Source organism: Hypomesus transpacificus, chromosome 23 (assembly GCF_021917145.1).
Source record: "Hypomesus transpacificus isolate Combined female chromosome 23, fHypTra1, whole genome shotgun sequence".
NCBI classification, from domain to species: domain Eukaryota; kingdom Metazoa; phylum Chordata; class Actinopteri; order Osmeriformes; family Osmeridae; genus Hypomesus; species Hypomesus transpacificus.
Window position 1 is genome coordinate 8,275,233 of NC_061082.1, and position 23,423 is coordinate 8,298,655.

Sequence of the window (23,423 nt, forward strand, 5' to 3'; positions counted from 1 at the left end):
TTGGGCAAATAAGATTTGCTATTTGCAAATAAAATTGGGCTAATATAAGTGAAGGAAATTAAAGTTTAAAATGAAACATTTAGGCATATTAGGTTTTCATGTTGTTTTCTATTTAAAGTATGCCACAGACATTTTAAGTATTTTGATATAGAACAACACTAAACAGAACATGTTCTTGAGGACCGATGAGTCCTAACTGGCCCATATTATGTAATTTCCTGCCGAGGAAGTTAACACAGCAGTGGTCAATCAGAGGTTACTTAATCACTCAAGCTGAAAAAATAATTTCTTATCACCTTTCATCCACCCATACAGCTCTCAGCTCTCCCACAGTGAAGCCTTGACCAGAGATCAATGACGCATGGGCGGCCTGTCACAGTAATCGTTACCTAGGAGACACAATGTTTTATTCATCAAGACTTTTTATGATTCTTGCTCTTGACTTTTCAGAAACTGCACTATACTTCTGCAGATAAATCCCTGTAGACGATTTCTGAAGCCACTACTGTAGGAAAAGGGTCAATGGCCTAGTCTTTAGGAGTTGATTGACAAACAAAGCTTAGACTGAAATGCTGATCCAATGCATCATTTTATATTTTATTTAGCACTCTACTGCTGGACTTAGGCTCTACCATAAAGGGGATTTTTGTATCGAATGTGGGACACAAATGGACAGTCAAACCAGTCCATTTGTACACATAAGAGACTTAGACCCACACCGTAATCTCATAAATCTAATTAAATGTTAACTTGGCAGAAATGTCAATGACTGAAAGGAACAAAGAAAGCAATCTAGCAATGCGTCAAAATTAACTCAAGATCTGAAGAAGACCAAACTGAATTGGCTGGAGAGAAAACGCGCACGGAGTGCACTCTGTCAATAATGGAGCGGTGGGGGAGTGTGCTACTGCGCGTGCACATCTGTAGCATACAGCGTCAGCAGCTGCACTGCCGCTGAACACGCGCTGATCCTGGTCCTATTTCAGTAGTAGCCTTCTATATATTTGTCAAAGGAGCAGTAGAGCGATTCTCTTTTTTTGTTTTGCTGTGTGAAAACTAACGGTGCAAAGCTGGAGCGAACGGTTCAATGCCCGCAGCAGTTGCAGTGGACTGGGACAGAGCGGCAGCCGCCCCCCTGGACAGATGAACTGGCCGAAATGTCCCGACACATATACACCCGTCACGGTGTTGGCGACGGGCTACAAAAGCCTGTTTTTCAGGTAGGCAAAAGATCCGCATAAAACATATGTTCTCTTCATCTTCTCGTCTCCTCTCTTCGAAATCGAACTCTAATCACTAATTCAATGCGCTTTAAACATACAGTATATATATATATGTAGAGATATGCAAGTGGGTCAAGGCTTCTAATCACGGTCGACTCTCGTTTCGTTTTAACATATATATATATTTATTTATATGTATATATATATTTATTTTTTAACTAAATTTTAAATCACATGTCCAATAAAAGTGTCATGCTGTTGTTAAATATAACACAGGACACATTTTTGCCTATGGACAGTAGGCTTAAAATGTTCTCACCTCTGGTAATAATGCTGGTCATTGGGAAACTGGGCTTTCAGTTGAATGGTTTGAAAAAGGGTGCTTAATAATTCATCAGTTGAGCTGGTACTCATTTAAGAAGGGGAAAGCTGACCTAGATGTGCTGCTTTTTTAAAGTACAAGTAGAAAATCTGATCTGTTCATTCTGAAAACAGGACCATCGTTTTTATACACTTGACAAGACAAACTGATCAAACATAGAATTTCTTTTAATTCTCTCACTTGTGCGTGACATCCTAAATCCCTATGACAGCATTCCTGTGACAGCAGCAATGCTTCCATGACTTTATCCACCTAAGCACTGTGGGATGTTGACGGTGAAGGGTATGGATGGTTCAGACAAGGACACCTCTGGTGTTCCTCTGGTTTGAGGGAATTGCCTGTGACACGCTGCTCTGTGGGGCCACAGATGTGATGTGCATGTGCGTGTATGGGAGAACATATATGTGTGTTTTTGTTTGTGTGTCACACTTGGACATCAGCTGCCCAATGATGCCCTCTTATAGGTGGGCGGAGGAAAAGAAACATCACTAACACAGGATAGATGCTCTGAAAAGTCTCTTATTCAGGCAATGCATCATAACCACCACCTCAGTCTGTGGGCCAAGGTGCCCTTGTTTAGCTGCAGATTGTACTGTATGTGTGTGTATGTATTGTCCCCTAAAGGATAGTAAACAAACCAAAAATTGACCTTGCAGAAACATTTTCTTGGGCCCAACCACTTCAAGTGCTATTTGTAGGGGGTTTTAAGGGCTTTAGGCTTAGTGTTGGAAGTAGTGTAAGGGGTAGCATTTCATGAAGGGTTAAAGTTAGGGTTAAGTGTTAGGGGTTAGGTACAACACAATTTTAAGAGTTAATTGTCGGTCCTTATTAGGATAGTAAAACTAACCTGGTATGTGTGTGTGTGTGTTGGTGGGGTGTTTGTGTGGGTACTTCTGTGTGTGTGTGTGTGTGTGTGTGTTATCCGTGTGTCCCCCCCCTCCCAGGGTAACAGAGGGACCTACTCCAGACGCAGCAGATTGAAGAGATCCGATGGCAGCACCACTTCCACCAGCTTCATCCTCAGACAAGTAAGAACATTCTGTCCCCCTGTCCCAAATGACAAGCTGTCATTAAGTCCTCCGTGTTTATTAAAGGTTCAAAGCTCAGAAAGCATAATGACATTCTGTTTGCATCTTTGACACATCAACAGCATACTGCTGTGGTAGCAGCAGCAATGATCTATATTTAAACCTAAAGGGAGAATTAATTCAAACAATTCACTTAGCTACCACTGAATTATCTGTCAGTCATGTAAAATCCATGGAGAAGTGAACAGGGGGCTATCTGGGTAGTTCTGGCTGCACTTTCTTCGCCTCTAAGCAACTCTGTAACAATGCTAATGATATAGCATTATGTGTAAGATAATTATTCCATAAAAATGGAGGGGACCCTGTCTGAACTGTGACTTCCCAACTAATGGGTTTCCAAGGAAACTGCAGCCAGGCTTTTCAACAACACTGGGACACCTGAATGTTATTGGCCATCTTTTGTGCGTCTTTTTATTTATTTCGCTGAACGTGTCTGTGGGAACAGATCAAAGCCTCTCAAATTAGGGCAGTATATTTGTTGGTCAATTCTAAGACCTTTTCCTTATTTCCAACATTGCACCAACTGTTAGTTTGTTGATCATTTATGTAACAGTGCATACATTGCTTTGACATATTTGCCATAAGGCTGTCTTAATAAAGATGTACAGTAGGTCACATCAAGAATGAGGGAATGTTTTGTGGAAATGGTTTGCAAACTGTATGTCAGGTTATTTATGTTATTGCCACATGCCATGTTGTATCTAGTACACCATTCAACCAACACATTGTCATCAAAATGTTGATTAAGGACTTGAATATGGTTTAGCTTCCTGTTTGTTTATCCAGTGATTTTCCCTCATGATGATTATTAATTATGCAAGAGTCGCTGTGGGAAATCTATCTGCATGCAAAGCATTCATGTCCCAGCGGGTTTAAAGAGGCCAAAGACACACAGGACACTTATTTATGCACACACTTACACAAATACACACATACACATGGACACACACCTCTACACACACTCACTCAAACACAACTTAAGGGTCATGATCAGCTTCACATCATCAGGTGGAGAGATGAGCAGAGTGCCTGCTGATTGAGCTCTTTGATTCCAGTTAGGTATCCATAGCAACGGCGCTTGTTCAAAATCAGGGGTTGAGCCCAGCTGTTTGATTGGCAGTCAAGTTCCCCTGGTCCTTTAACATAGCTGATGTGACAACCCTTACTCTCCTTTATAAAACAGTGCAGGGGAAGTCTAAAGTGTAATCTGTAAAAAGTGTCAAGTGAATCTTTCCAGTGTGCGGATTTACTGAAGGGTTAGCTGAAGTACAGTATTAGGGGCAAGGAGGATGATCACAGAAACATGTCAGAAACTGTCAGCTTTTATGGTCGACCATAAAAAGATCTCTAGTCAGACTATTCTGTACATCCGTGTTTATTAGACTAGAGTCAACAACCCTCTCTCACTGCTACTGGAGCTGAAGAGCTGGTCTCTCCAGGAGGGCAGGAGATGAGCAGAAGAGAGAACGTGCTACCTGGTACAGGCTAATGAAGACAACAGAGGCGCGCATCACGCCACATGTTGTTGACTCTTGGACAGAAAAAGAAAATGTGTCAGGCATGAGAAGATGTTTTCTTTCCTCAGATGGTGTTTTGAGTGTGTCCTCAGATGGTGTGTATTCAATTCCAGTAGACAGATATGTTCAGCATTTCTTCATGGTATATGTAGTCAACCAAACTGTCTTCTGCCTGTTTCCCTGAGCTCTATCTTGAGAGTCAGGGACTCAGACAGCTATTTGCTAGCTGGGTAGTTCTGTATTTCTGTATAAACCATTGGATCCCTTCAGCTTTTCACCAAGTAATCCATGGCTTTCCTCCAGGCCTATTCAAGAACAACTAAAAGTGTGACAACTCTTAAAGAACAGCTTTAATTTAAACTCCTGAGGAAATGTACTATACTCAATTATCTACTAGGTACTGTATTGTACGTATCATATTAGACATAGAGTCCTGGTGTCATTCTCATGTAGCTGACCTAAGTGGCTGACCTGGAAGGGACTTGGGCTGAGCAGTGACCATTTCAGACCCAAATATCATGTGGTTCCTGATTCATTTCTGGCGTTTCTAAGGTTAGTTTAAAGAAGAGAACAGGAAATATTTAGAAAAGTAAGTGAATTGGTGAAGTGAGTCTCAGCTGTGCAGCTGAAAAGCCATTGGCTGAGGGAAGATTTCTGAATCACAATTAATTGAACAAAGAAATCCACTTAACCTGATGTTTTCTATGGGGAATAGAAGGGCGGATTTATATTATTAATCCCTCCTATGTACAGTAGGTCACATGACCGAACACCTAAGCAGCTAATACATGAATCACTGAATGGGACTTGGCGACAGCACTCTCCACAACCTCATCACACATCAAGTACCATCCAATCCCTCCAAACAGCACACTCCACCCACTCACACATCAAGTACCAGTCAGTCCCTCCAAACAGCAACAGCTCAATTTAGTGACCTCCCTCACTATGTGACCTTTTCCTCTACAAAGTCATATCTCCAAATCAGCTCTCTGTGATAAATGTCACATTGTAGGTCACACTGTCAGGTTAGATAGCTAGAAATACTGGGTTGAATGTCTAGACGTGACCAACGGTATGTCCTATTTGTAGTGTTGGATTGGAATAAAACAAACAATGCCTAGTTAGAAATGACTACTTATAATATCATATCCATAGGTTATCGGTTATCTAAATAAACAACGAGATAAAAAAAGAAAAAAAGATCATACACACAACCATTCAGAGATAACCCTGGTAGAGAGGCTGCCCGTTGGTGCCCCGGCTCAGGACATCCACAAGGCTCTGTTTCTCCCAGCTCTGCTGGCAGGGTTACAGAGCAAGCTCAGCTTCGAGTGGCCAAGTGCACCTGCTGTAAGTCTCCTCATCAGCAGGGGGCAATGTTGCTCTTCCATATCAGCATTTCTCGTATAACGGTCAAAGACGCAGAGTTTCCAATTAAACGATTTCCCTTAATTAAAGTTCCAAATCCCTTAATTAATGAATACGCACCATATTCCATCTCATTCCATATAGTCATCAAGTAAAAGTGTCTCAAACAATGAAAGACTACGTAAATACAGTACATGGCTTGTGTGGGAATACGTCAAGGAAAAGAAAATGTGTCATGATCTGTAAGGCTTAGGAGGAGTATCTGAGGCCAGGTTTTGATAAAGCCCCGTGACCCTGGTCTTTGCTGCATCTGGAGACGGCTGCTGTATGGTCCCATTGGGTTCATGAAGATATTATGACATCCTTTGGGTATGCTGTGAGCAATGAGCATGAGTGATGTCGCAGTGGAGAGGGTACAGCAAGAGGAGGGGTTGTCGATAAATCTTAGTGTTTAGGTCAGTATCATCATGATCACACATACACGCAAACACACACTCCCGTTAGAGCCAGAAAGAGAGCCAGAAAGAGATTTAGAGGCAGTTAAGCAAATGACATGAGACTAGCAGACAAATACATGTTGTCATTGGGTACCTCAGAGATGAACAGAAAACGATGCTCTCAAGCTTTAGACCCCGTCTCTCTCTTTTTCTCTCTCTCTCCCTCCCTCCCATCCCTTTCCTTATTCACCAGTGTCTAAGCGAACTGGAGCAGCCAGCAGCCAATCAGAAGGCTGCCTCCCTGCGTTGTCATCAGCCTCTGATTGAGGAAGGGATTCGCTCTCCTGCTCTGTATTTGGGAGGCAGATAAAATGCCAGGTCTGTGTAGCCTCCGGAGAGAGCTAGGCTGCCTTGTGATGGAAAGGAGCTCACTCTAGGCTCTGGGGCAATAACGTCCAACAGACACTGGGAAGGCAAAACACAGGAGGGCTCCACGTTCAGGATTTATGTGGAGAGGGATTTTTAATCCCCCGGCGTTGATGCTCTGCTGCTCCATCATTCACTCTTAATTCATCAAGTGGTGCTTTCTGGAATATCAAACCTCCATGTACGATAATTTGTACCTACATGGATTTGAAGACTCGGAGGCGGTGAGTGAGGGGTTGTGGATGGCTAGGGGGGAAAGCAGTTGTAGCTGTCTGTACCATGCTTTTTATTGTGACACTGTTAGATGCCTCTGGATTAATGCTTCTCCCTCCTGTGTAATTGTATTGACAAGTGCACTCTCACATTCGCACACACACATACACACTCTAAGGATTGGGAGTAGGGTCATGGGATTCTGTCTTTGGTTGGTTTGGGCTTTCTTGTGGGGAGTTGGGAGTGGGTGGGAGGATGGGGGGATGGGAGAGAAGGAGAGGAAGAGACATGTGTCTTAGAGTTACCTGTTCTTCGTTCTCCCAAATGATACTGTTCTCTCTCTCCAAAGGCTGATGTTGTCTAATGCCACGGAAGAAAAACAGGCTGAAAAAAAAACTTACATTCCATATCACTGAACATCCACTGATCTGGACAGTGCTCTTGATCATGTCTGTGTCTGACTGATTAGCCAGTGAACATGCTGCAACTGAGTGTGTGCGCATGTATGTGTGTTTGTGTGTGCATGTGTATGTACAGTATGTGTGTGTATTGTGTGTGGGTGGGTGAGTATGTATGTGTATATGGTTACTTGTATATGTGTTTTTTATTTGTGTGTGCGCATACTTGGCCAGTATAGCAGAGAACCAGCCATCCTTGGCTACTTAATGTATCATTAAGTAGTTTCTTGTAACAGAGAACTGAATTTCCTTTTGTTTTAAAGGGACAGTACCTTACTAACTCTCTTTTGCATTCACAGTAAGGGGTTGTGTGACCCACCCCTATGGGTCACACAACCAATCTAAGATATGTGCTAATTATATCTACTCCTAACTAATCTTATCTCATCTGCCATTGTTTCAAACAGAGGTGTAAAATTCCGAGGGCCATTAGTCTTGTAATCCAAGCACTGACAAGCTTCACTTTAGACACTGTGATGCTACAGCAGTCGGGTGTGTCTGACTGTGACAAACAGCCCTGTAGATCATGTCCATCACAGACATAAAAATGAATCCCTCTGAAGTGTCCGTGTACACACAGCCATGATTATCTTCTGCTGTGGACAAACCAAGATTTATTCTGACATGTGATGAGCATCAGCACCAGAAACCTGTGTTTGAGTGCTGAGAGAAATGCTTACAAAGGCAATAAAACGTAGGAGCTGTGTGGACAGGAGGAGGAGGAGGGAGCTGAACATGAACATACCTAGCTCTCTCTCTTTTCCTCCAAGCCCCCTCTGTCCCTTCCAGTCCTCTCTTTCTTTCTTGTTATTTATTGGAAAAGGGGATATCAGAGATGATCTATCTGATCCTCATGATTGTGTATAGTTTTAGCATTTCATTATCATAGACAATTAGGTCCAATTTGGTCTTTTTGTTTGCCTTTAATACAAGATACGCTCGACTGAAGGGTTATACATTTGCACTGTGACAGATAACAAAAGGTGCTCTGCAAAGGCTAGACATGAGCTACGCTATTTATTACCAACTATATTTCTAGCTAACACAAGCTTAATTGCTACCTCTCAATTATTTATGGACCCCAATCAGATTTGGGCTGTTACCCCTTCAGCCAATGGCTCGCCAGCCCCATTGAACCTAACCAGTATGTGATGGAAATCATTGTTTTCTGCCACCTCCATGAAAGTGCTGCAAAAGCTAAATGCGGTCTCTCCTTTGTGAACGTGTGCAACCCAGTAGGGAGGTAGTGTTATTGAATCATTAATACAGCATCTCTACATTGTGGAGGGGGAGGTTCACTGCAAGGCAACAAGCCTTGTCAGCTTGATACTAAATCTAAAATCTCTACAGAGCAGAGTTAAATTAGACCAGTTCTTATACAAATGTCAAACAACGCCCGTTTCAAGTCCACAGATGGCAGTGCATTTTAGCTATTTAATACTTGTCTTTAGACAAACTGTCATACAGTACTAAGTGTTGAGAATGTATGGCAGTGTTAGTTTAGTTTAGTGCTGGCAGCTGCACTAACCTTCATTCTGGCATCCGATCAGCTCTTAGTGGCTCTACGTTATTATCAGCCCTTATCTCAGGCCACTGAGTGGCTGGCTTTATAGGAAGTGAAACTATGACCAGCAAGTGACCAGTTTGCGGAGACACAACGAACACACACACTTCAAACCTACATTATTTTTAGAAGTGATTTAATTTTCATTTGTTGGTTATAGGGAGTTTAATTAATGGTTTCATTGATGGTGATCAGGTAGGGAGTTTTACCGCACCTTAAAATGTATCAAAACATGATCAAAGGGCAACCAAAACCCTATTAGATTATAATATTGTCTGTGTACTTTAGATATCGTCCATCTAAATACCAGAACATTTCTTTCCAGTTTGCTCAGGAAGATGCTAGCCTGTTTGTCTTTGAGACAGTGATGTAGAGATGTCATCTGTTGTGGTGCCTGGAGAGCCAGGACAGGAAACATGATGGCATTTTTCATTGCAGTGGAGGCAGGAGCCAGGCTGTGGTTGGCTAGAGTGTGTACAAGCACTGCAACTTGACTCACACACTGTGACGTACAGTTTGATGGATGAATCAGACCATCCCTGCCCACTCAGCAGAACTGTTGTTTACGATAGTAACACACATCTTTTTGTGAAGAAAAAACATAAACAACATATTCTTACATTTCACTTACCATTTACACAACGCCCGTCATCTTGGAAATCAGGCGAGATCTTTCCCATGGCAGTGTGATGCACAGAGATACTTGACCATTCAACAGAAACAACGTTTAACTCAATATCTGACTGGATCAGATTGGTCATGGGGGCAGGGGGATTTGGGGTGCAGCTGTGAGGGTCGTTTGAGTGCTACTAGGCGTCTGGGGCGATAAGACCAGAGTGTGGTGTGATGGACACTAGCCTGGGCCCCTGACACACTCAGATAACGGACCCACTAGTAACCCAGTCAGTGTGTTAGTGGGAACATGGATTGTGGAGTTGGTTGAAGTGTGTCTGTGTGTCTGTGTGTGTGCTTGTGTCGTGGGATGAAGGTTTGTGATAGTAGTAGATAGTGGTGGCCTTGTGCCCATTGTTGTCACTTAAGGATTTATTTTCAATAAGTGTTGCATGCCTTAGACCCACCCCACTCTGTGCAGCTGTGTAGAGGAGTTAATGATATCACATGTGTTGCTCCGAATTTAGTTTCCCTGCTCTTTGTTTTGAGGTGAATATCCTGACAAACAACATAATACTTGTGTGTCGGAGCTAAAGGCCAGGTATGAGATTAATGGGCTGACGCAGTTTTAAAGGTTAAAATCCAGACTGTTTTCCTAACAACACTATCCTTTTACAGTAAATAACAGTTGTTTGTATCGTAACACATCTTTGCTGCAGGACCATTTTCGAATTGTCTAGTGTATTACTGTAATATTGTCCACTATAAAGGGACATAATACCACTATTTACAGTGGTGTGATCACACAAATGCTTTTAAAGGTATTGTAGTCTTATTGTAGAGTAGTTGAAGACCTATCACACCGGAGGAGGCAGTGATGCAGAGGATCTGTTCCTCTGTGAAAGTGGGTCTGGATTCTAACTGGATGAGAAGGCATTGCACAGGGAAACACTACTCCATGAAAATAAATGGTTGTATCGGGCAGAATGTAAAGCAATATATCATGCCTTGGTCCTCTTGTCATGCAGCCCTTTGTAAGCATGTTTCTCTGCTCCCGTGAGCAGAGAATGCACCTATGCACCATGCATACGTGTGTGTGAATGGAGTTGTCCATGATATGTGCACGTTGATGTGTTCACGTGTGGCTCTTTGTGCTCAGGTGAAGCCTAATGCTAATTTCTCAGAGAAATAAAACAGTGTCAACCATCGTCAAATCTCCATGCCATTTCCTTGAAGTTACATTTGCAAATACAGCCACGCTCATTCGATTGAATGGCCCCTGGCCCTCTGTTAATGGCATGTTGTATAGAAAGGACTAGTTGGCAGCACCCTTGGGGCGACTGTGCCATCATCTGTTGGGTAAACATTTGTGCTGAGGCTCCATGTTCCTCAAGCCTGCCTTTCCTTAGTAGGGCTGAGTCTGCAATACCGGGAGTGCAAACCAGCTGGCTGTGATACTGCTAATGTGCTTCATACAGGAGTGATACCATACACTCAGTGTCTGACAGAGCAGTTAGGAAACACTGTTGTGTGCAAACCTCTACTTACATGCTAAGAAAAAACCGGTCTGCCAAGTACAGGCTGTGTAAATGAATGATGACAATTAATTAAACGCTGTTCCTTCATCAATCATTTCCGACTATTATATTAAAAACGCGTTTGGTGGTCCTATTATCTTACAAAAGCATTTTGGATAGTCAACAAATGTAAGGAATGTACTAGTCAGCTTGAGCCTTTTAATCCGTTTCTTGTCTTTGTGTGGTTTTCAGTGTGATGGCAGTGCTGTGGCCAAGCTTGCCATGTGTGTAGTCACCGGTGATACATATGTCTCCCTGGTCTTCACGCTTCAACAGCTGAGAGCTAGGGAGAGGCATGTGGGGTCTCGAGTCATCCCTTGGCCAGAGAGAGAATGAGAGAGAGATAGAGAGAGGTAGAGAGAAAGAAAGGAAGAGAGAAAGGGAAAGGGAAGTGTAGAATTGGGAGGGAGGGATAGACGGAAAGAAAAGAACATGTACCGTCATTCAAATGGACAAATCCGTGTTCATTCATGTTCTTTCAAATGGACAAATACCTCATAAAATCTCAGCATTTACTTTGCATTCACAATATTTCATGACTCATTGTTTTCACTTTTCCATTTGTTGCTCATATACTGTATATGTAAATGTATATATGAAGTGCTTGTAATTCTTTGATGATTATCACTTATCAATGATCACTTCATTGTTTGGAGAAATGAAGACACTGAATCAATCGAGGCAGAATCCCAAAGAAGATGGCAACAGTGTCACTGATCTATGTCTGTAAGTCAGGAATAAAAAACAGGTAGAGAGAGAAAGAAAGAGGTGGACCAAAAGAGACAAAGAGAGCGGAGTAAAGAACTGAGTGAGGGAGAGAGAGAGTGCAGGTTGTAGTCAGAGGGATGATGTATCAGACAGAATATTGACGTCAGCAGGAGTAGAGATGGGGGCTCTCATCACTCAGTCCTTGTGTAACTGCTGAACAGGTCAGGTCAGAGGGTACAGGTGGTGGAGGAGTCTCTGACATCAAAACAAGGAAACTCGGAAAAGGAAGGAAGGAAAAGGGAATTCCTTGAAAGCTGAACTGCCACTTATACTCTACATGTTTAGATGTTTAACGTTCTTCAAATTTATCGGAACGGATTTGGTAAAAGTCCTCTATCTGTAATGTCCACCTGTCTGGGTCTGTTCCATTTATTTGCAGAGTTAAATATTTCATGCAGAGAGCACTGCTGAACTAATTGAATTGTTGTTTGGGAAAAGCAAAGCTCACAAACGGTCTAATAGTTCAAAGCAGTTGAGAATGTATTTGGAACTTGGTGTCCTTTCTCCATCTCCTGTCAGGAATAACAGACATCAGGAAGTAGACTTATCCACCTTGCCAGGTACTATCTAGACAGCTATTGGTTGGTGGCATCAGAAGCTTAGCCGCTGCATGCTGAGGATGTGATGAGATCGTCACCGCTAATGTCTCTCAGCACCTTCGTCAGGGGGCTCGAAATAGAGTCCCTCCCCCCCACCTCCCTCCCCCACCCCCCACTACCCGGATTCCACCCCCTCACTGCAGCCTCAGTTTGCTGCTGCTGCTGCTGGCATCTGGGCATCTAGGCATTACTGAGCTGTGGTGGTGGTGCCTCTCCGAATCTGAAATTCTGGAGAATCTTTTGTCTATACTTCCATCCTTCCGTCCAATCTGTCTCATTCTATCTCTCTGTGTCTTGTATTTTTTCTCTCACAGATCACTTTGTTATCTCTGTCTTTTTCTCTGTGGGTGGGTGTTGTACTGGTTCTGTTTCCCAGCAGCCACTGACTCGTGGCTAATAAGGGATAGTGTTGGGGGCTTGGTTGCTGGAGGGTAGGGGGGCAGCTCCTCTGATTGTAATGACATGAGACTGGCTCTGCCTGAAGGGGGGGTGGGGGGGAGTGCCAGTGGAGCACACAAAGACCAGTACACACTTTCTGGGGGGCCTTGGACACAATAATGCCTTGGTTTCTACTGTAATGTAATAGCGGATGCCTGAATTACAATCTCATTCCTACACTATGAGCCTGTTTAAGGTGAGCCCCGGAGATAGTCGTAATTTCCCTTGGATTATTCATATTTTCCCCATTTAAATTTTCGAGAACAGTAGTGTGATTAATATATCTGGAAGCTTCTAATACAGAATAGCGAATCTGCCTAATGGAGGTCTGCAATCCTATTATTATAGGTTCAAGAGCCGCAAGGTTAATCAGGCCTTTTGTGCTTCATGTGGAACCTTTTGATTTCAGGTTCAAAGCTTTATTCTCAGGTCCTCTTTCTTGAAAACAGTGCTCTGTTTGATATGAGATGAGATCCTTTTGCTAACATTGTGCTAAGGCCAACACTTGGTCTTAGATGTGTTGCTTTGTGGTGAAGAGTCCTTCTCCTACTTGCCAGTGGAGCCCAAGACATCTGCCTAGGGCTCTTCGTCTCTGCTCTTCTCATCATGTTGTATTGACCCAGCCTCTGTTTAGTCACACTCTGCAGTCTAAATGTGTGTGTGTGCTTGTGTGTGAGTTAATGCGCTTTCCAATTTGATCACTTCAACTAGATTTCCCTTTTCGGCATGCTACAAAAAAGCCTCTCTGTATTTGGGAGCCCTGACGCCACGCCGGCTTGTCAGCTTTAATCACACTCTCTTTGATCTTGTCGGGAGAGGCGGACAGCCATCTTTGCGCCTCTCCTCCACGCCCCCGCCACACACCTGGACCACTACCACAACTCACTCACATGCACTCACTCACTCATTGACTTTCACTCACTCACTCATATACTCATTCTCTCACTCACTCATATACTCATTCTCTCACAGACTCACGCAATTCCTAACTTGCATACTACTGTCCTCACTCACTCACTCACTCACTCACTCATTCACTCACTACTACATATCTCCAGACATGCACTGTTTGTAGTGTTCTAACTACCTACTGTAAGCATAGGCTTTATAGTCCTACTGGGAATTCTACCATTTCTAAGGACTGTTGTGTGTTGGGTTAGGGTTATAGGCCTACGTGTTACGGTATACTGTAAATTGTACCTTGTGTCTAATGTTTACCCTCGCCTGGTGACTAACAGCCTGTGCTCCTGCAGGGTTCAGCTGATTCCTACACTAGCCGACCATCTGACTCAGATGTGTCTCTGGAGGAGGAGCGGGAAAGCGGCCGGCAGGAGAAGGAGCAGCAGGCGGCGGTGCAGCTGGAGAGGGCTAAGGTGAGCTCCAACACTGTACCTTACATTTACATGTAGTCATTTAGCAGACGCTCTTATCCAGAGCGACTTACAGTAAGTACAGGGACATTTCCCCTAAGGCAAGTAGGGTGAAGTGCCTTGCCCAAGGACACAACGTCATTTGGCACAGCCTAGAATCGAACCGGCAACCTTCTGATTACTAGCCCGATTCCCTAACCGCTCAGCCACCTGACTCACCTCTGCTGACTTACATCTGCTGCAGCTTGGCCCTCGGAGGGTCAAACACATCGTACTCGGGACAGCTCACGCCATGCACCCACATTCTCACCCATTTATAACAAGGAAAACTTCAACAGGCCCCCTGAAGTCACTACGCCCCTATTCAGCATCGCACACGTTTAGGCTTTTACATCATACATCCGTTACTTCGACACGTGGCGTAGTTCAGAATGTCTTGTGCCTCCAATGCTGTGCTTGCCCAGGCCAAAGCAGTGGCCTTCGCTGTGAAGACGAACGTCAGCTACTGTGGAGCCCTGGATGAGGACGTCCCTGTGGCTGGGACAGCCATCTCCTTTGATGCCAAGGACTTCCTGCACATCAAAGAGGTACCGAGTGCTGCGCTCTTCCAACAACAAACGACACGCTGCTTTCAAGCGAATCGTTTGTGTGGGGATTTCAACTGTCTCCGAGTGTGGTTTTACTTTTTGTTTTTTACCTTTGTGCTTTTGTACTTTGGAAAATATTGTCATTCACTGTGTTTTGATAGCTATTGTGTAAATTGTTCAGGTACGGTATCTATCTTTTCGGTCTTGTTTGCTTCCAGAAGTACAGCAATGACTGGTGGATCGGTCGCCTGGTGAAGGAGGGCTGTGACACCGGCTTCATCCCCAGCCCTCTCAAACTGGAGAACATCCGTCTCCAGCAGGAGCAGAAGCGAGGACGTTTCCACGGGTACGTGGAAGGCATGGGGGCAGAGGCACGATGGAGGGGGTAAGGCAGAAAGGGTGTGTGTGTGTTGGGGGGGGGGGGTCGAACCGAGACTGTGGAGTCTGTCTCATCATTGATCGGCAGTTTTTTATTAGTATTTGTTAGTAAGCTCTGCATTAACTCTGTGCTGCATACTTCAAAAGACAATGGGTCCGGATTGGCCTCTTGTTGGTGAGGATTTGACCAGTTGTGGTAAAAGTGGGTATGACGTCTTCTCGAACACATCGAAACTAACCTCTCCAAGAACACCGCTCATGAGTTAAACAAGCATCGCCACAGCATATTTATTGCAGCCCTTTGTAATCCCTGGTCAATCTATGCCACTAACAAGAAGCAACCTGCACTTCTTATGTCAATCATGTGTCATTGTTGGGTAAATATATCCTGATTAACATGAATGCAGTGTTCTTTGTGACCTCTCGTAGCAGCGGGCTGGGGTGTGATTGATGAGATTGTCCGTGCTCCACATTCACTCTGCCTTTTGTTATGGTTTTGTGCCTCTGCAGTAAGTCCAGTGGGAATTCCTCCTCCAGTCTAGGAGACATGGTCTCAGGCTCATTCAAACCCAACCCCACCTCTGCAGGTGAGCCCTGGCACTGCGCCAGCCTGTAGATCAAGACAACTTATTTGTGAATCATCTGATTGAAGTTGGAATCATCTACTTGAAGAACAGAATTCAGAGGGTGAATTTCCCTCTCTGGGCCATTTCCCAGACATGCAGTAGGCATAATCTCTTACGATTAAACACCCTAAAGGAGGCTCTGCTTTTGGAGGCTGTTTGGCCATTCAGGATGATGTCTGATATCTGTGCAGGGAACTGTCCAAAAAGATGTCTGTAAATCCTAATATTGTGACGAGATAGTTTGTCTGATGTGAATAATTCTGTCCTCATTTCAATAAAAAAAAATCTTTGTGTATAATAAATGGCATCTATCGAAAAAACCTCAGGTCTTTCAATGGCTAACCCTGCAAAGGAAGGTTTGGAATAGATACAAATAAATCAAGTATTTTTAACCACTAGTGTTAATATAATGTATAGGCCTACTGTACATACATTTTATTTGATACTTCATTTATTTGTGGATATTTGTCTCCCCTTGACTATTTAAAAGGTTGTGTTTTGTAACTACCTTGTTCAGTAGCATGATTGTAGCTTGCTATTAGTCACTCCATCATTTTTTAGGCCATAAAACTGTAATCAATAACAAGGTCTTGTGTGCATATAATGTGTTGTCAGCGGAGTCTAATAAGGTTAGCAACCCTATCAATTTCCAAGTTGATAGCAGAATTCTTTTTGACTCATACAGGTCAAGCAAGACACATGTCAAAATGCATATATGCTGCTTTATTATAGGATGCATTTTCTTCGTTTAAAATATATTGATTAGATTTTTTTTTTTTTTTTTAGGAAAACAAAAGCAGAAAGTGGTGAGTGTGTCTGTTCATTAATTTGATTAATATACTAAAGTGAACTTATCGTACTTTTAATTCAGTCTAGATGAACAATTTATTTAGAAAAAGACTGGCAAGTCTGTCTTCATATACAGATTTGCATTTGTAACTAAATCTGTTTTTTACAGATGCATTAAGAGTCACTTTATTACCATATACTCTTATGGGGGCAGTTACTGTAAACTGTTTGAGAGACCCAAACACTAATGGCTACATAGTAAAAAATATCACCTATAACCATGATGTGTGTGCTATTTTATAGTTCAACTTTTTTTTTAGATCAATGTTTGTGTCTAAACAACAAGGCAGAATCGCAAGTTTAAAGCAGCAGACTGAATTCCTGCAGCTTGATAGCAATGGATATACTGTACGTGTATACAATGTGTGCATGTGTGTGTATGCGTGTGTGTTGGTGTGTGTGCGTGTATGTGTGTGGTTGTATGTGTTTGTGTGTGTGTCCTCTCCAGGCAGAGAACATCCCTCCCTATGACGTGGTGCCCTCCATGAGACCAGTGGTCCTAGTAGGACCGTCCCTGAAGGGATATGAGGTAGGTCACTGCCCCCATCTCAAACCCCGTGACTCAGACAGACTCCTTTAAGGTCTCCTTCAAGACCCACTGGAATGAAGTTTCATACAATCTCCTCACTTGTTTCTTTGGGGTTATTTTGGGGTGATGATTTTGATGTCAAAACTCATTTTAGAGCAACTGTGACTTTTGACGGTATGCCATGCCCTAGAGGGACAATTATGGGATTCTCCAGTTGAATCAATACTGAGAATATTCTCATGGTGGTTGGTTGAAGGGAAATAGGTAAAGATGTAAAGACATCACCTTGAACATGAACCCGTTTTTGCAGACCAATCAACTCACGTTACCTCATTTAAGGCGTGTGCCTATCAGCAGCACTGCATAACCCAGCCAGCCAGTGTTAACTAGTGATGGGGTGTATTGTCAGCTGAGCAGGGCAGGAATGGGGTAAAGTGGGGGGAGCCAGAGTCATCACAGAATCCTCATCTCCTCTCTGTGTTGCCGTGGTAACAACCTTCTGGGTAAAACGCGTCAGTATCAAAAGTGGAGCATGGTTTGAAATTAGAAACAGAAAATACACTGCAGTTGCTATACATTACATGGTCACATAACTTGTTCATATAATCTGTCCATTTGAAAAAGCCATTTCGTTGTTGGAATTGGAAGTTTTCTCTATGATTTTAATCAATGGATTTGTAAGTAGTTGGTATAACCATTGTTGTCGTTTACAATGTTGTATGGAAAAAAATGTGAAGAACCTAAATATGTTTTACCTCTAGTGCTAGTTCTCATGGTAACAAAGCTAGCCCTATCTTTGTGTGTGACAGTGTAAAATCTGGGGAAACAAAATGTTTTTTGGAGGAAAGAGACAAGATATTTTGACATAATAATGATGCCGATTAAGGCCTGCAATATGTACACACATTTAATGCATGTTAAGGTCAAGACAATGTTGATAGAATTTCACTGTATCTTGTATCTTTGGTGTGAAATTGCAGCCTAAGTTTCTTCTCAGTAGCCGTTTGGTGGAAAATGGTCCATGACATGACTACTGTGTACAGGGTTCTGCTGTCACTCAATGTTACAGTCAAAAGAAGCAAGTGCATGCAACAGCATCAGGCAGATACACTCATAGACTCAATCCAACTATTGTAAATCAAATCTGGAAAGCATTCATTTAGCAGACACTTCTATCCAAAGCGACTTTCAGGGGAGTTATTCGACCTGCAACCTCGTGATCTGTAGTTACCGCTCTACCGCTGTATTTCTATCCCCAGCTGGATAGAGAGTGTGTTGCTGGGAAGTACGTAATGTATAGTCCCATCCGTTTTCTTTGTCAATATAACAGCGTTATGTTGCTTATTATGTTGGTAGAATGTTATTAGAACAAAATTCCTTCATTGACTTCTATTGTTCTCATGAGTTCTAAATCATTTTCTACTAGAGTTTTATTTTCGACCAAAGTTTTTTTGGGGACTCTTCCAATGATAGCCTCAATTCATCACCTTTGCGCTGGTCCTTATGACACCTGTCATTGTAGGCCTTAATAATCTTGTGAAATGTAACCCTTAATTCTGGAGTGAAGTGGAGAGGAACCATTAGCTCTGCAAAGTGTGTTATTCATCCTGGCAGGACTGAAAACAGAATTGGGCCCTTCTTAATTGTGGAAGGGAAACAAGAAATAATTGGGGACAGTGATGGCTGGGGCAAGTAGGGACAGGCGATTGCTAGGTAGCCTGTGTTTCTTTCAATGTTTTATGTCTTACTCCTATCATTGATACCATCTTTACCAAATCATGCTGCAGTTGTTCCTTTCTGCCTGTTTCTTATATTTTGCCTCTTATCTGATCTCGTATTGCTCTGCCTCTCCCCTCTCCCCACCGGTTCTACCTGGGCTATATATGCAGGTGACTGACATGATGCAGAAAGCACTATTTGACTTCCTGAAGCACAGGTTTGATGGCAGGTGAGGAGCTGGGAGTTCACTCTCTTTAGATAATGCATATATGTTGTGTTAACTCTGCAGTATCATATCCCTGTATACAATCTCACCATACAACCAAAAGGCACACAGCTCATATAATAATTCCACTGCCCCAGTTAGCACAGGCTTTATATAAAACAAAATGTTAACTAAATGGACTGTTCCAAATAAAGTTTCTCAACTAATGTTTTTCCATGTCAGGATATCCATCACAAGGGTGACAGCAGACATATCTCTGGCTAAGAGGTCAGTCCTAAACAACCCCAGCAAGAGGGCCATCATAGAGCGGTCCAACACCAGGTCCAGTCTAGGTAAAACAAGGATGGCTTTGTTTTGTCAATGAAATGCTCAACATACATACCTGTCTTTCAAATCTGTCTTTTATGAAAATAATGGACAGCGTTTGTCATTTCTTTCCAACAGCGGAGGTACAGAGTGAGATTGAGAGGATCTTTGAGTTGGCCAGGTCCTTACAGCTAGTGGTGTTGGATGCTGACACAATCAACCACCCAGCTCAGCTGATAAAGACCTCATTAGCCCCCATCATTGTCCATGTTAAAGTGTCCTCCCCTAAGGTAACTCACAGACTACACTTGTTCTCTGGGGTTGTACTGTTTTCTGGTTTACCGTGAGTCAAGGTTGCTGCCCTCTTCTGGTTAAAACTTTACATTTGTTTTATTAGTGGCCTGTGGAATGTAGTTCAAAATCTAAAACAGGCAAAAGGCCCTTGTACTGTATTGTAATAATTTAAATAGAGGGAAGAGTACCTCTTGTTTTGCATAACATTGAATTGTTTACATCAAAAACTTAAAAAGTATTATAAGTGCTTTATGGAAAACAGAAAATTATATATTTTTTATAGATTTTGTAGGATAGTGGTGAAATAACCTCTGGTCTGTTCACATTCTTCAGGTCCTGCAGCGTCTGATTAAATCAAGGGGGAAATCCCAGAGTAAACACTTGAACGTGCAGCTTGTAGCAGCAGACAAGCTAGCACAGTGCCCTCCCGTAAGCATCTTATCAACCCTAACAAATGGCGCACTGTCTTCCTAACCACTATACAAGTGACAGAAAGAAGAAGTATTCAAACATTTTGAACGTTACTCAAGTTACCTCTTTTCTACCGTTGCCTACAATCTGCATCGTACTCATCCCTTCTATCTCCTTTCTTATCCTGTTTGAAGCTACATTCTCTCCTGTCTCTCCCAATCAGGAGATGTTTGACATCATCTTGGATGAGAACCAGCTGGAGGATGCATGCGAGCACCTGGCAGAGTACCTTGAGGCCTATTGGCGTGCCACCCACACCTCCCTCAGCACACCCCTCAACCCTCTGTTGGGACGTAACCTGGGCTCCACTGCCCTCTCCCCATACCCCACTGCCATATCTGGTGTACAGGTAAACCAACCTACACATTGAGACTATTTTGGGTGTTACAAACATCTCTGTCATTACTACCGTGTGTGCAATATTATCACACTCTAAAGAGTAAAAACTATTTAATTCAAATAAACGGTGTGTTAATACATAAGTATCCTACTTTTACAGGCTTCGCATCCACTGTGGTTATGCTTAACACAGTTTAGCACTAATGTGATCAGGGGACTGAGATCTCTGTGTCTATCTATCCACCCATGCACAGGGCCAAAAAAACAGGAACAGCAATCACACACAAGAAGACCACACGCCCATCGAAAGGCGCAGTCTGATGCCCTCAGATGAGAACTACCACAATGAGTGGACACGCAAGAGCTGCAACCGGCTGTCCTCTGGGTCCATGCCGAGCCGAGACCACTACCCCCTAGAGGAGGAAGACTACCAAGACCCTTACCAGGACTCCTATAAGCCTCACCGCAATAGGGGCTCCCCTGGGGGCTACAGTCAAGACTCCAGACACAGGCTTTGAGTGGACACCATATAAAACCTCATTGACCCCCCCACCCCCCGCCCCGCCCCGTTGTCTCCCCTCCTTGAAACAACATTGGGGCAACTATTTAGGCTCCAGTGCCAATTTTGTTTTCTAAAGTGTAGCACTTCACTTCCCTCTGGCACTGCTTCCTACGGGACATCTGGGAAATCCAATCTGGGAACATATCGTTTTTGTAGTTGTTGAAAGGGATCCTTTTGTCTTGTAAAGATCATTGTTTAGGGGGGATGCCTGAACTGGGAAGTCCTGTGGCTGAATGGAAGGAGTACCCATGTGGGACAGGTGTTATTACTGTCCCATGGGCTCACTTCTGCACTGCCCTCCCCTTCCCTCCCTCCCCTACTCACCCAGTTCCAGCACCAAGTGTCCTGGGATCAGCACAGTGGAAACTCTTAGCACGTTGTATCCAGGAGCTGAAAACAGCAGAGGGCAATGCATCTTTAATAATCTAACTAAGTTGTTTGAAACTGTATTGGATGTGCGTGTTTCCAGTCCTGTGCATCCCGCTTTTCAGAACAAGTGAAGTTTCTGTTTGGCTAACATGTCCAGTGATTTTAGCTGATTTTTTGGGTGGGGGTGAGGGTGGGAGGGTCACAATTTTAATTACAGTCAATTAAACTTTTGAGTGATATTGGAGTCCCACATCAGGGCAAAACTTTATTTTTGAGGATAGAGAACAATATTAGTAGCAAGGTCTTTACCTTGGTCTCTTTTAGGAAAGTGGGATAATTTTTTAATATACATTTACAGTATTTCAAGTCATTGCGTATCAAAGGAATATGCTTCACTCCTAGTTTAACTACAGTATACACGTTCAACCTGAGCATTACATGTGGGGTAATTCATGCTGAATCTAATTGCCTAAAGAATTTCTGTATGTGAGTGGTCAGAGCAGAATAGTATTCCCAATGAGGGGGATTTTTGATTGTCAGAATATTGCTTCCAGTTTTAAGCTGCCTCTGATAAGTAAAGGCTGGCTAACTCTGTTGGAGCAGGGAACACAGGTCCTATTTTGCAAAATAGAAATATCTATGTAGCTTTGGTTTAGGATGATCATGCCAGCATGTCTATTTTTCAATATACAATATGCCATGCATTTATCCAGTGCTAAAATATGTCATGTATGTCTGTTAGGCTGGATCAGACAATAGAAAAAGGGTTTGCTAGTGAGTGACATATGTTAAAGTCATTACGAAATAGAAATTAGTCAAGACAAAAGGGGTGGAAAAAAGCTTCAAATATTGTTGAACTCACAGTTGGTTGCTGCACACGAATCAACTCAATTGTACTAATTATGAATCATGATTCCAAAATGCGGTGGGTTTTTGTTCCTGCCTGGAAGTCTTCCAATAGCTTTGCCGTTTAGTTCCTCTTCATGCATTTTGAAGCTTACTTTATGTGAAAGTATTCAACAGTATTCTCTGATGATCACTTCTGCTTGTAAAGAAATATGTTGCAGATTAAATAACTATCCCTATCACCTAGTAACAGTTTTAAATAATCTAAAAATAGTTTATTTGGTTAATCTACATAATAATATATGATAATTGTCATCCAGAACATATGTTTTACTGTATCTTTTGAATTGGCATGAAGTTTAATACAGACACTGCTTTCTACAAAAACTGTAGCCTACTTCTTCAGTTCAATATCAGCCAACATTTTATTTGTATTACAAAGTGCAGATGGAACTTATTGTCCTTACTGTATGATACAGGTTAGTTATACTTATTTATAGCTTTTTCCACCTATGAACAGAAATTATATGTATTTCTTAGTAGCTATGGAGCATTGTTTGGCTGCTGTTCCTGTTCACATGTAGCATTTTCAGTGAATGTGACCAAACTTCAGAGGTTGATTAACTATAACAAACTGTCAATTTAAAGCATCTGTTTCTCTTTGGACCGAACATGCCTTGGAATGTCTCCTAGAACTGTACTGTGTGTGATTGACAACTACCTGTAGTTGACATTTCATCAGGGTCAATCGGAGATCAGGAGAAATTGGATAACATGCTGGTTCATCAGTATTCCAAAATATGTTTCTTTTATTTGTAATTCTAGATTAAATAACACTGGAGAGCAAGCAATGATTTGATTTCAAATCCTTTGAAAACTGTCTGTGAGAGACCAATGCATTGCATTAAAGTGATTTTGTTTGTACTGCCAATTTACAGTTGTATTGTAATAAATTTCCCTAATTCTGTTGGATGGATAGCTATTTATGTGTGTCAATTTTTTTCCATTAAAAGGGCATGCTCCTAATCGAAATTTTTTGGAGAAACAGATATGTTTGTATTGCAAGACGTAATATCTTCACAGTAACAGCTATTGTATTTGCACTTTCACATCAGGTCAGATAGAAAGAAAGAGACAGACACAATCTTTTTTTACAAAATGTGTTGTTATAACATTATTGTGGTGCAAAGGGGAAAAGCCTCAGACTGAAACTAATGCTCGTTAACGCCACCTTCTCTCGGGTTACAAGCAGAGCCATATAAAGAGAATAAGTAAAGAA

The 23,423-nt window shown here is 42.5% G+C and overlaps 1 protein-coding gene across 3 annotated transcripts; it reads left to right on the plus strand.

The window, feature by feature from the left end:
- The first annotated feature begins 1,157 nt into the window (after positions 1 to 1,157).
- On the plus strand, positions 1,158 to 23,114 carry cacnb4a (calcium channel, voltage-dependent, beta 4a subunit). 3 transcript variants are annotated; one of them, XM_047047797.1, is made up of 14 exons: positions 1,158 to 1,220; positions 2,550 to 2,633; positions 13,927 to 14,046; positions 14,508 to 14,630; positions 14,849 to 14,976; positions 15,519 to 15,595; positions 16,421 to 16,440; positions 16,932 to 17,012; positions 18,902 to 18,960; positions 19,180 to 19,289; positions 19,402 to 19,553; positions 19,891 to 19,986; positions 20,192 to 20,377; positions 20,622 to 23,114. In XM_047047797.1, exons 1-14 carry the CDS (start codon positions 1,158 to 1,160, stop codon positions 20,883 to 20,885), a joined length of 1,563 nt encoding a protein of 520 aa, XP_046903753.1. In that variant the 3' UTR covers positions 20,886 to 23,114. The 3 variants fall into 3 exon arrangements, with proteins under 3 accessions (XP_046903753.1, XP_046903754.1, XP_046903755.1); XM_047047798.1 differs by lacking the exons at positions 1,158 to 1,220; positions 2,550 to 2,633 and adding an exon at positions 6,351 to 6,668 and having other exon boundaries at positions 14,849 to 15,015; XM_047047799.1 differs by lacking the exons at positions 1,158 to 1,220; positions 2,550 to 2,633 and adding an exon at positions 6,374 to 6,668.
- Positions 23,115 to 23,423: the final 309 nt, after the last annotated feature.